Raw genomic sequence first — 13,564 nt, 5'->3', positions numbered from 1 at the left:
CTTGGGCTAGCTTGGCTCCAGGATCAGATTCAACCAGTCTGTCCAGGTCCTCCTAGTGTGCAAAGGGAGGGAGGGCAAGGAGCATTTGCCAAAGCGAGAGTCTGGGAGGCGTTGTGAATTTGCATCATCCCAGCTAACTGAACTCATGGTTTCTCGGTGACCTTCGCCAAATCCTTTTCACAGAAATCAAAGCCTAGTTGAATCATAGACTAATCAGCTTATCTTTATTGTTTTGAATCATCTCTCAGAACAGCCGCCGTTATCCTGAAATTTCAGACCGATTCCTGAGCGCTCTAGAAGACTTCCCGGGCACGGTTCCCCAGGGAGTCCAAAGGTACCAGGTCAGTGAGTTTAATCTAATGGAAACCGAGAAACTAAGAGACAGTGATAGCTGTGTGAACAAGCAAGCACTTCAGAGTTGCACATTTCCCTTCTGACTTTCTGAGTTTTGCCAGGACATTGGCCCTTTGTTTCAGGCCTATGCAGGAAGAGCCTGGATCTAAGATCAGACCCGAGCTACTGAAGCTGGATGCCCTCAGGCCAAAGTCATCTGAAGCAGCTTGACCATCCAACTAATAACTGAGAGTCTCTTCCAACTGCCGTTCTTTGGGCAAATGTTTGAAGAGTAGCTTGGCTGCGTGTGGGGGAAGGACAGAGCAGGAGAGTAGCAAGGGTCAGTCTCCAGCCCCTGATTGCAAATGCTTAACCTCCAGTCAGCAAAATGAGAGCCTGCAAGCAACTGAATCCCTTCTCTCCAAGAACAATGGAGAAAGTATCTATAATTTTCCACTGGAGCACAAGCCCTCCCACCACCCAATCTCCATACTCACTCCACACACATCTTCCGGTAGAAGAGTTCCAGAATAAACACTTCCTCCACTTACTACACTCCCAGGGATATTTTGTTGCCACTAGCAAGGGCAGAGAAGGCAGCTTAGACCAGATCTGGATGGGCTCCATTGCCATTGGCCCCCCCAGCCCCCCCACCAGAGGCCCTGCTCCTGTCAATAAGCAGGTTTTGGCTTAGATTTTGGTGCCCCGCTCTCAGGAATTATATCACTCCAAGCCTCATCATCATGATGGCTTTATGTGTAAACAGGCTGCTCCTTAAAAAGGTAAGAAAGCAGGACAGGGAGACCTCTGAATTCCAGAAGTCAGGGATATGGGCCACCACTCGGGAAAAGAAGACGCCAAAAGGAGAAGCCAGAGTGTCCCTTCACTGACTTCACAATTTTGCTAAAACATTGGCCCCAACTAAAGCATAGCCACAGAGCTGAAATGACAGCTCCCCAATCAAGTTACATCATTAAACTCTCATGCTCATCTGACCCACTCCAGTGTTTGTTGACTGAGAGTGACCATCTGATTTCTCAATCCTGAATCAGGAGTGTTGGCAATTGGCCAGGCCACTTCTGAAGATGGAAGTTTCCCAGGGAAGCTCTTGTCTTTCTCTGTAGAGTGTGGATTCTCACCAGCCCCTCCAAGATCCAGTCGGACGCCCTGTCATGCACCTATCGGGTCTCAAACACGCCACCGGGGAGGCCGAGTTTTGTGATGACATCCCCATGGTGGATAAAGAACTCTGCATGGCTTTAGTGACCAGTACCAGAGCCTATGCAAAAATCATGTAAGTAAACGAAAAGCTTTCCAAAAACTCTTTCTAAAGCACACTTGGGGATTCCCTGAAGCAATGTGACCGTTCTTTGGAAATGTCATAAACCCAAAGAACCTAATGGAAAGAATGTTTAAAAGGTCACCAGCACTAAAACGAGGAAAGGAATGTCACTAGAAATGATCATCATGAAAGGGAGAAAAAAACTCACAATTATGGGCTCTTGCTTTCATCTCCCTGCTGCAGCCTCAGGCATGGCTCAGAGGAGTAACTCTGAGTAGGGCTAATATGCAGCTGGTGATAAAACCCTGAACTAGGTTATTGCTGAATGGTAAATGGCCACTGTCCTAAACTTCCTTAGGATGTCCCTTGCCACAGACACGATGGCCATCCCCCTCCTCTTCCCTTCCAGCAACTACAATGTTATCCCTGGCCCAGCAGGGAGGCTCCTGGACCCTGCTCTCTGGCAGCTCAGCTCTGATTGGTCAGGGCCTATAGTCCAGTTGTCATATATTTTGACTTTCATCCATGGTCTATCCCTCCCTCCCTCAAAGCTTGCTGATTTCTACTTCTCAAATATATCTCTTTTTTCAGATCAGTTGATTTGTCCGAGGCCCTTGAAATACCTGGGGTGGTTGATGTGATAACAGCGAAGGACATTCCAGGCATCAATGGCACCAAAGATGACAAACTGTTGGCCGTAGATGAGGTGAGGTACAGAGCGTGCTGTCTCATGTGACTTGGCGCAGATGATCACCAAGGTACCACCTCCAGGCAGCTTTCCATGCCCTCCCAGCCCTCTCTGCCACTAGGGGCCAGAAAGCCAGTTCTTCCAGCTTCTCTCTAATGCTTCTCTCTCTCTCTTCTAATGCTTCTGTGTGGGGCTTCCCTGGTGGCTCAAAGGGTAAAGAATCTGCCTGCAATGAGGGAGACCTGGGTTCTGTTCCTGGATTGGGAAGATCCCCTGGAGAAGGGAATGACTGCCTACTCCAGTATTCTTGCCTAGAAAATCCCATGGACAGAGGAGCCTTACAGGCTATAGACCTGGTCACAAAGAGTCAGACACGACTGAGCAGACACGCTTTCACTTTTCAGTGCCTTTATAGACCTACTCTTCTGGAATCAGGAAATAACTGCAAAAAGGAAATTTATTACAGAAAAACAATAAATACTCATTTTCCCACTGTGTACTATTGAGTCAGTTTACTCTTATTTGAAGAATAAATGCAAGAACTGGCATGTATCAGGATGGAAAATCCTTGAAAAAAATCTAGAAAGGAGAATACAATATACAGCCACTCTCCATTATTTACATTGAACTCTCTTCCTTCTTGGACCAACCCTCTCCCTACCACCTCCCACTGACCTTCATATATTCCATTTTTAATAAAGTTGCTCATATCATTCCTGACCTTTAATTCAATTCTACCATCATTCACTGGGCACTTGCTTTTGGAGCCAAACTATCTTGGTTCATGGTCTCACTCTGCCACTCTGTATCATCACCTGTGAAATGGTGTCTTGAAACCTGTAAAATATCATCACCTGTAAAATGGGAATAATCAGAGGAACCCAACTCATTGTGTTGTTATGCAATTTAAATGAGCTGATACATGTGAAGTGTTTACAGCATTGCTTGGCATGTGAAGGCTCTCAGTAGATGTTAGCTACTATTGTCACATTTCAGGCTGTTTCTCCTCCAGCCATGAAATAAACCACTGTTCTTTCGGTTGAACTCCAGATGAGGAAGTTGGCTATTGCTTAGGAGCTATGTTATCTTCTCAGGCTGCCAAAACAAAATACCACATAATGGGTAGCTTATAAAGCAAAAATGTATTTTCTCACAATTACTAGAGGCTAGAAGTCTAAGATCAAGGTGTTGGCAGGTTTATCCTGAGGTCACTCTTGCCGGTTTGAAGATGGCTCCCTTCTCCTGTGTCCTCATAGGAGACGGCCTCTTCTCTGTGTATAAGCCTCCCTGGTGTTTCTACCTCTTTTTTTTTGGCCACGCCTCATGGCATCCAGGATTTTAGTTTCCCCACCAGGGATGGAACCCGTGACCCTGCAGTGGAAGCGTGAAGTCCTAATCACTGGACCATGAGGGAATTCCCTTTTCTCCCCCTACGTCTTCTTATAAGGACACCAGTCACACTGAATTAGAGTTCCAACCTTAGGACCTCATTTCACCTTCATTACCTCTTTGAAGGCCTTATCTATAAATACAGTCCCACTGGGGGTCAGTGCTTCAGTTTGGGGGTTGTAGAGGGAGGCACAGGAATCATAGTGTTCAAAATATACTCCCCTTATCTTTAAAATGACTCCATGAAGGCATCCCATATGAATGAATCACCCTCAACAGAGGACATAGCAAATTCCGGTCCCAGCCAAATTCACATCCACTCTGAGGCTTACATTCAATTGAGTAAAATGGCTAATGAAACCATATGTATGATTTAAATTAACTTTTAAATTAAAAGTTTAAAGAATTTTTTTTTAGCCAAGCACATGATGTGACTCCAGTCTGGTTACTATTGGTCAATAATGGTAACTAAGGCACCAGCCACTGGTAAGTTTGGACTGATAGTACTTTTACCCAGAATTTCCCCCCGGCTTCATGCCTATACTTTTTGCAGGTACTCTGCGTGGGCCAGATCATCTGTGCTGTGGTTGCAGAAACAGATGTACAGGCAAAACGTGCTATTGAAAAGATAAAGATAACTTATGAAGAGCTGGAGCCCATAATCTTCACCATCGAGGTAAGCAGAGTGCCTGGGCTCTCCTATAAGGTTGTAGAATCAGAAGTCCCTTGTAAACTTCTTAATGCGAGACTTATTCAGGGTTCTACTACTTTTTCATCGCTGGTTTACTCTGGAAAAATCAACTTTTCTGGAAGGCATTACTTGCATGAATTAAAATTAGCTTTGGTTCCAAGAAACAGGAAAAAAATAGAAGTTTCTTTGTCCTGCACATTCAAAAAAGTCTAGAAATGGTCAGTTTCAAACTTACATGTGACTCTAAGTGTCAGGGTCTGGGCTCCTTATATCTATTAATAGTCGCTCTGTCCTGTGTGGTTTCCATTCTCTAGATCACACTTCGGTCCACAACAGTTACTGAACACTGACCTTTGAGTCCACACTTCTGTCAGCAGAGAGAATGATGAAGAGAATATCCCCTCCCCTTAAAGACCCTTTCCAGAAGCTGCACATAATCTTTCTTCATCTCCTTGGTTAGAACCTAGTCATGTACCACACCAACACTCCTAGAAAGGGGGTCTGGGAAACATACATTTTATTCTAGGTGGCCAGGTATTCACTAGAAACTGGGGGTTCTATTACTTGAGGAAAGTGGTGGGAATGGATATTGGGAGTAATAATCTTTTCAAAACGGAGCCCCAAAGCAGTGGGACTTTCATGATAGAATTCCATAGAAATTTCCATTCTCGCTTCTGGGTCTAGATGATGGAAAACAAATGCAACTTCCAGCAAAAAATAATGAATTTAGATTAGAAAAATCAGATGTAGATTTATGGCATTTGTGTGCTCTAATTCAATGAAAGATAAGTTCATATCAATTAAATAGAAAAAAAAAAGAGTACTTAATTTTTGCTTGTGAAAGAAATAAATTTTTTTCAAAGGCCCTAGTGAACCATTTGAACATTTTAAAAATGTCCCTAAAAGGTACAACTTGCTCAATATTCAGAGTGTTAAAAAGGTCATGTTTCTAGTTCTTTCTAAATTAAATCAACTCTATTCCAAATTCCCATTTTGTCAAGTTTGCAAGAAGTTCAGGCCATTGTTCTTGGCTCACACCCCTTTCTAGAGTTGTACTAGGATCCTAACAAGGGTTTTTGAAATATCAATTCCAATCCCATTTCCTCAAGAGGGGAAATGGCACCCAAAGGATATCCTCATGAAATATCCTGGAGCTCAGAACACTTAGAGATCTAGGGTTCCCTCAGAATAGGACTCTCCACCATCAGTAAAAAGAGTTCTTCTGTGAAGAAAAGTAGGTAAAAGAACAGTCATATATACCAATGCTCATTCATCCATTCATTCATTCACATGACTATATATATAAGAAGCAATATAGAGTTCTGTCTAAAAACACTGGTTCTAGAACTGTGATTCAAACTGCCAGGCTTGAATCTTGGCTGCACCACTTCTTAGCTATGTGACCTTGGACAAGTTTCTTAACATATCTGTGCCATAGTTTCCTCCTTTGTAGAAAGAAGAGAACAGTAATAAAACCTGCCTCATCAGGTTGTGAGACTAAATGAGTTAATATTCAGAAAGCATGTAGAACAGTGGCTAGCACCTAGTTATAGCATATATTATATATAAACATAGCATATATTATAATAAGATTATACTAACTTAGGACATATTTACAGATGACAATAAACATACTTCCACACATACTAGATTGACATACTGAGATCTTGGTATAGCAAAAAAGTGAAAACTTCAGCTATATTCTTCATTTTCTACTGCTTTGAGAAATCAAGCATTTATTATTAGGCAAGATGTTTCTGAAAACAGCCAGGCTTGAAAACTGCCTCCATCACTTATTTGAAGCATGACTTTGGGAAAGTTATTTTAACCTCCTTAAGCCCAGCTTCTTCATCTGGAAAGTGGAGAGAATAATAGAATTCATGTGAGAATACATGTAAATACACTGTCTATTGTACAGTGTTTGACACAAAGCATGCACTCAATAAATATTAGCTGCTTTCACTATTCACATTGTCATTAACAAAAAAGGCCACGGACTTGAGATCATTAGGGAGTAAGAACACAAGAGTCAGGTGTCCTTGTGAAATATGGAAAACACCTGTATCTAAAGGTTATTAGGTGTTATCATTACAGGGTAATAATCCTAGATTTCTTAACATTTGGAAAATTCTGTTATTAAATTAGTGAGTAATTTGAGGAAAACTGTTTTCTGGAGGGGGGAGAAGTTGCTTTGCATTTTGTTTCTTTAGTGGGGGGTTGATCTTCAACACTATACTCTTGACAAATAGACATATTTGTGCTTACGTTGAATAAAGTAAATTAAATTTTTTTAAAAAAGGAAATAAAGGTTAAGCAAGAATCAACTGCCATAGATCAACCCACAGAACAGCAGGACAGGATGGCTTCCAGTATTCATGTGTCAGTCAGTTCATAATATTGTTGCCAAAAAAAACCCTAGCATAAAGGGCTAGGAAGCCCTTATGAGATATGCCAAATACACAAAGAAATGAACAAACTGCCTACCATATCTCTGTTGGGTTTTCTTGCCCCAGAGGTGCATTAGGACTTGAGTCCTCCCCTTCAACATGAAGTCTGACACAAGTATTTTTATTCATGAAGTGGGGAAAAGGGGAGGGCCCTGAGCCTCACTCTTACTGCATTTGGATCTATCACCTGTGCCCTGGACATCCACATTGAAATGGAGAAATGAGTAGTTATTATCCTGGACCATCATAGTATCCCCAGATCTCAACTCATAATGTCTCTCTAACCCTTGCTGGTTTTCTCTGCAACTGAGAAGGCATTTTCTATGGCATCTCGGCTCTGCGGGGAGTCTGCTACTCAAGGACACACTCCCTTGCTGGCCTGACTCCTTTCACGTGTCCTAGCAGATGGCGATTGTCGGAGTTTGCCGGCTTTTGAGTAAGAAAAATTTGCCAGTGGAAGAAAACGACAAAAAGAATTAGCTTTTTTTTTCTTCCTGTCACTCAGGATGCCATAAAACACAACTCATTCCTGTGCCCTGAAAAAAAACTTGAACAAGGAAACATCGAGGAGGCATTTGAAAAAGTTGATCAAATTGTTGAAGGTGAGTGACTCAGGATTGTTTCCTAGAATATTTGTGCAATTCTCTTCTGAAACAGACTGGAGAGCATGTGATTTCCTTTCAGAAAGACCACCCCCTAAAGTCGTGGCATTTTACCAAAGTTCTCCTCTCTTGCTTCCTTTCAAATTGTGCATGTGTTGCTTGGGGTTGGGGAGGGGGGCAGGTAGGGAGCAATAGAATAAATAAAAAATTCCTAAGACTTTGATTAGTCAAGGACAGAATGAAGAACAAAAGCAGAGATTTTCAACTTCTTATCCAGAACCGCAGTCTCTGAAACAGATGACCTCAGTTGTCACAGGACAAAACACCTGATTCATCAGTTTCTCAATCAGGACAAATCCAGCCAGCCAGTCCATGTCTCACTTGCTTTTGAATTCCCCAACCAGAGCACACCTTCAGGCACTTTCCTTTACTTGCCCTTAACAGGAGAGGTCCATGTCGGAGGACAGGAGCATTTTTACATGGAAACACAGAGAGTGCTTGTTATTCCAAAGACAGAGGACAAAGAACTGGACATTTATGTGTCAACACAGGATCCAGCCCACGTGCAGGTGAGGTCCAGGATCTGCCCCACCTCCTCCCCAACTTCCCAGTTCCCTCATGGCCTTCAGCCTCCACAGCCTCACAACGGCTGCCATTTTACCTGCAGAGTCTTAGAATCTAAGTATTACACATCAGCAGAGCAACTAAGACCCTGGAACCATTTTTTATGTTTTCCGGTCTTGTCAAGTAAATGAAAGAACAGCCACAACCATTTTCAATTTAAAGTGAACATTCACTGGCTTCATGCTTAAATGTGACAGTGATTGGATGACACAATTATTTCTGTACTTGATTTTTCCCTAAAATAATCACTACAGGCAACCTTTGGAGTAAACACAGCACTTCATAACACAGTATCATTTCCCCAGTCATAAAGTGTTCCGGGTTTTAGTTGCAAACATTTCTTCCTGTTTAATAAATTGTCAGGAGTTTGCAGGTTTTCACCTTACTGGGACTTTAGGTGTAAGCATTTGGCTAGGATCCAGGTTTTGACAGGAATCCAGGACTCTGACAGTTTCCCTTTTGGAAAAGACCACTTTTCTGCTGGAAAGTTTGTTTTATGGAGATTAGCAACATTAATGAACTCAGTAGAACGCTGAAAGATTCAGACTGTCTCAGCTGTTTATTTCTTTGTTTTTACTAACAGTAGGGGTGGATGAATTTTGCTGTTGTGTTTTAGGAAGCAAAAACCTTCTTTACCACTTCACCCTTGTAAAACTTTCCCATTACCTACCTTTTACAGAAAACAGTGTCCTCCACTTTAAACATCCCCATCAACAGGATCACCTGTCATGTAAAGCGAGTGGGTGGAGGTTTTGGCGGGAAGATAGGAAGACCGGCTGTCTTCGGGGCTATTGCAGCTGTGGGTGCTCTCAAGTAAGTGCACCTAGGGACACGGGAGGGCGTGAAATGCACAGAGCTGAGGGCATATCGGCAGCCCGAGGGTCACCTGGGCTGCTGTCATCACCAGCTGAGTATCCTTGGGCACCTCAGCCTCTTGTCTCTTTTATCCACCCTCCTAAAGTTATTGGAAAAGTCAAATGCACTTAGAAGTTTGAATAGGCTAATCTGCTCTATAAAGGAAAAGTGGTACTATTAGTTGAACACCTCCAGAGCTGACACTGCCCCATCTTGAGCTTCATGGAAGATGACCCATTTAGGGGTGGGGCAAGTCACCTGCCCAAGTGGAGTGCCAAGGGAGAGGCTGCTCCCCCACTTTTCCTTTCTACCACCAGCTGAAGACAAAGCAGGGTGAGAAAGAAAAGTCTCCCTGCTCCTGGGAGGATGCTCATTCAATGGATGTTCAGTGGACACAAGACATGCTCAAACAGAGCTCCTGGTCTAACCCCAGCCAGAAGTCTTGCTCCTGCACTGTTCATGCTGTTCACATGCTGACTTTTCTATTCCTTGTTCATTTTTATGGCTGTCTTGTCTTGTTTTGCTATGTCAAAGCCCCAACTGTCCTGCAAATTTCAAAGGTCCCGCTTCCCTTGACAGTTTCCATGTAATTCAGAGGTCCCAAAGCACTCAGACATGTGCCTCATTTTGCAATGACAGGTGGGGAAAAGGCAGAATCTGAATCGCATCCCCAGTTTTTTCATAATGAAACTCGATTCACACCCACCAAGGACTCAGCAAGGAATAATTAATTCATTGTATTCCCACCAGGCTTTGTGCATTTAAGGCTTCTCAAACACGACTGTATGTTAGAATCATCTGGGGAGCATTTAAATCCCAATACCTAGGCTACCCCTCATTGACCCTGGCATCAGTCTATTTTAAAAATTCCCCAGTAATTCCACTGTGCATCCAAGTACGAGAACCAGTGCCTTAAGTTACAATACCTGCTGTGCATTAAGTACTTCCCAGAGCAGTGTTCCCAACCTATTGATAATCAGAGTCTCCCAAGTTCATAGAAAGTCCTGCTTCCCCACCCCAGACCCAGTGAATCAGGATGACCGGGGGATATACTGGAAACTACATTTCACTGATGCTCCAGGTCGTCCTCACCATTAAAGAAAAAAGGAAATTCTGGTAGAATCGTGGGTTTTCAACATGTACCTGAAGACCCCTGCATCAGAATCACTGAGAGAGAGGTAGAGTCTAGAGCCACTCCCACCCAAATCCTAGTGGTAAGGCCCAGGAATCTGCACTTAGGCCCAGATGCTGCAGAATCCACAAGCACTCCAGATGATTCTTCTGCACTTCAAAATCTGGGAACCTCTGCCAAGGTAAACAGAAAGCCTGAACCTCCTAGCTACCCAAGAGCCCAAATTAGCCAACACAGTAGGATTTATGACTGAAAGTGAAGATTCTAACCCAGACTTCCTAGGCTGTGTGCTTCTTGTTTTTCCAGTTGTGTTGTTAAGTTTGATCTACCTGTTCACACTCTTTCTCCTTTGTAACTAGTGGCTGCTGCTGCTAAGTCGCTCAGTTGTGTCCAACTCTTAGCGACCCCATGGATGGCAGCCCACCAGGCTCCTCCGTCCATGGGATTTTCCAGGCAAGAGTACTGGAGTGGGGTGCCATTGCCTTCTCCGGTAACTAGTGGCAGGGATATGAAAAAAGAATAGATCTGGGTGAGAGTCACATTGGAAGCATAAGAACACAAGTTAACTGACATGTGACATTAATCTTTTTTGGCTAGATCTCCAAACACTGAGTTCTAGAACATAGAGGTAATAGTGATTTGGTCATACATCAATTCGTATCAGTGCCTAGCACACCGTATGCACTCAGTGAATATATAAGTGATGGGTGGATGGTTAAATGAATGCTTGTACATATGAGTGGGAGGGTGGATAGATGGGAGGGTAGATAGTTAAATGAGAGAATGGATAAATATGTAGGTGGATGGTAGATGAGTAGATGGATGAATGGATGGGTGGGATGGAAGACGAATCTAAAATTTGTTTTCTTTAGAACTGGTCATCCCATCCGTCTTGTTCTTGATCGTGAAGATGATATGTTAATAACTGGGGGAAGACACCCATTATTTGGAAAATATAAAGTAAGTATTAAAGAGGAAAATACTAAAGTACCTCATTTTATTTGAATGGTTTTACCCTTTCCTATTATTTTTATTTTGCCAAATTCTAAAAACAATCATCTTAACATCTACAATATTAAAATGTGTATTTGAATACTCATAACGTTTTGTGAGGAGCTTTTAGTAAATCTATTATAAAATTATGAAGAAGCTAAATGATAAAAAATACAGTTTCCAATAATGATAAAAACACTATTTAAGGAATAGGATTTATGTTAGTGATTCCTCAAAGACAAAAAATAAATAAATAAATAAAACTTCAGACATTTGTTATGCCAAAGCTTCTTGATGATAAAAATATTATTTTACAATACAGATGTTTGGAGATAATTTGACCAATTTAACTGCAAAATCATTTTTTACAAGTGGTCCCACCAAATGGTTATGAGTGTCACAAAAAGCTCTTTTCAAATAGGAAAAAGAATCCACTAACTAGTGAAATAATTTAAAATTGTCTCAAATTACATCCTTTGTATTTTTGTGCAACTATAGCACAAACACTGTGATAAATAATTGCTGGGATCTGGTTGACAACAATACTTCAAATTTGTAGCTGAGTTGTTAGGACAGATCTAATGTAATTGTTCCCATATCAAACATGCTTTATTTGGGAATTGCTTATGGCATACACATGGGCTTCCCAGATGGTGCTAGTGGTAAAGAACCCACCTGCCATTGCAGGAGACATAGGAGACACAGGTTCAATTGCTGGGTCAGGAAGATCCCCTGAAAGAGAGCATGGCAAACCATTCCAGTATTCTTGCCTGGAGAATCCTGTGAACAGAGGAGTCTGGCAGGCTATAGTCTGTAGTTTCACAAAGAGTCAGACACAACTGAAGCAACTTAGCACACACAGCATACACATAGCTAGATTTTTCTGTCTGATTCTGTTGTTGCTTTAGATTACTAAATTATTCTATTCCCTGTGACTAAACCACAGCTTTCCATAGCACAGCACAATTTTATTTCTTCCACTGATATTAGTAATTTTTATAATTAGAGAGGAAAAGACCATAGTTGGCCATTAAACCTTTTTTTTCACCTTCAAATAAAAAATAAATGAATACTCACAACTCTTATTATCCTCTAGGCCCAAGAGCAATGTGAAGGCACCCTCTGGGATTGTGGGAGTTGGTGTTATGGTAGCTGTTGAGTTCTTTGGTTTGGGCTGGATTATAAATCAGGCTTCAATTATCCCATAGTTATGAGACTGTTTTAGTACTAGTACTTATTAAGAGGGTTCTAGACTATAAATATTTTGGTAATTATAGTAATATAAAATATAATTTAAAAAAACAGACTTTTTGAAAAAAATTTTTTAAATATAATTTTGCTTCCAATATTATAATGTGTATGTATATGTATCCTCAAAGTTTTGCTTGGTTATTCAGAACTATTCATAGACTAGCATAATAGATGACTATGTGTGCATAGGCCCTTCCAAAATCCTTGAAAAGTTTATACTGAACAGTTTCAGAATCCCTCTGCTCCCTCACTTATGGTACTGCTTTGCTTAGCAAGCCTTCCTTCATGAAAACTTCAGCCTAGCATTTGTCAAAATTACCATAAATTCTGAACTTGTACACTTTGCTCCATTTCCTAACTTCTCTGATTTGTTATCCAAAATTTCCTTTGTAGTATGAATATATAAGTGGCCCCATATAGGTAAATGGTTCCATCGATGTATTTATCCCTGTTTTCAAAAAGGCAAAGGAACCACGGCCAATTCTTTCTTGGTGGAACTACATTAGGAAGTGGTAATTTTTCTTTTCATTCTGGGCTGTGCAAACAAAATGGTCTAGGTGGGAGGAAGGGAGTGGCAACTTCAGAAAAATACGAGGTGCACTCAGTGAGTCCTGGTAGTAACAGCAGCTCATATTCATGCCATCTTTCCAGAGTGACAAAGTGCTTCACCAGTTCAGTAAGATGAGGGCAGTCCCTCCTGTGTCCATTCCCCAATCTCCAAGGCTTTCTCATAACAAGAGGCACTTCTATTCCTTCCGACACACTCTGGAATCCCAGAGACTTTTCCACAAGGCGGAAAACCAAAGACTAAATTAGAAGGAAAATCAGTAAAAAGTGAGGAGAATCTTCCAAGAACAAGGAAGAAGCGGGTAGCAATTAAGTGCTGGGAGACAAGCAAGGATTTTAGAATTCCATACTGACTGTGAAACCAGAAAATTACACGGTGAAAGAAAAGGGCTCAGCAAAATTCAGGTCAGAGGAGGTCTTTGTCTGCCAAGCACTGAAAAACGAGAGACTATGCAGACGTAGTCCACCACAGAGCAAATGGGAGTGGCCTGTCTTCAGTCCTGCCCGTGGAGGAGCAAACTTAGCACTAAATTCCAAACATATCGTAAAATGTCCATCATTTGGTGACAGGTGGGATTCATGAACAACGGGCGAATCAAAGCTCTAGACATCGAGTGCTTCATTAACGGAGGGTGCACGTTGGATGACTCAGAGCTGGTACGTATATCAGAAACCAGGACTGTCCTGGTTTGTGAACAGAATGCAGAATT

At 41.9% G+C, this 13,564-nt stretch overlaps 1 protein-coding gene across 4 annotated transcripts in view; it reads left to right on the top strand.

Moving 5' to 3' along the window:
• LOC147378049 (aldehyde oxidase 2) overlaps positions 1–13,564 on the top strand; it is a 77,675-nt gene that overhangs the window by 32,929 nt on the left and 31,182 nt on the right. For all 4 annotated transcript variants that reach the window (XM_086346592.1, XM_086346596.1, XM_086346606.1 and 1 more), the window contains exons 16-24: positions 249–341; positions 1,458–1,627; positions 2,207–2,321; positions 4,246–4,368; positions 7,336–7,432; positions 7,877–8,001; positions 8,736–8,869; positions 10,916–11,003; positions 13,425–13,511. In XM_086346592.1, coding sequence (XP_086202718.1) covers positions 249–341; positions 1,458–1,627; positions 2,207–2,321; positions 4,246–4,368; positions 7,336–7,432; positions 7,877–8,001; positions 8,736–8,869; positions 10,916–11,003; positions 13,425–13,511 — 1,032 coding nt within the window. The remainder of the gene's footprint in view (positions 1–248; positions 342–1,457; positions 1,628–2,206; positions 2,322–4,245; positions 4,369–7,335; positions 7,433–7,876; positions 8,002–8,735; positions 8,870–10,915; positions 11,004–13,424; positions 13,512–13,564) is intronic.

The sequence above is a fragment of the Bos grunniens genome, chromosome 2, assembly GCF_055505025.1.
Source record: "Bos grunniens cultivar Pamir isolate PY7600 chromosome 2, Bosgru_T2T1.0, whole genome shotgun sequence".
Lineage (NCBI taxonomy): Eukaryota > Metazoa > Chordata > Mammalia > Artiodactyla > Bovidae > Bos > Bos grunniens.
This window is presented reverse-complemented; position numbering and strand designations above follow the sequence as displayed.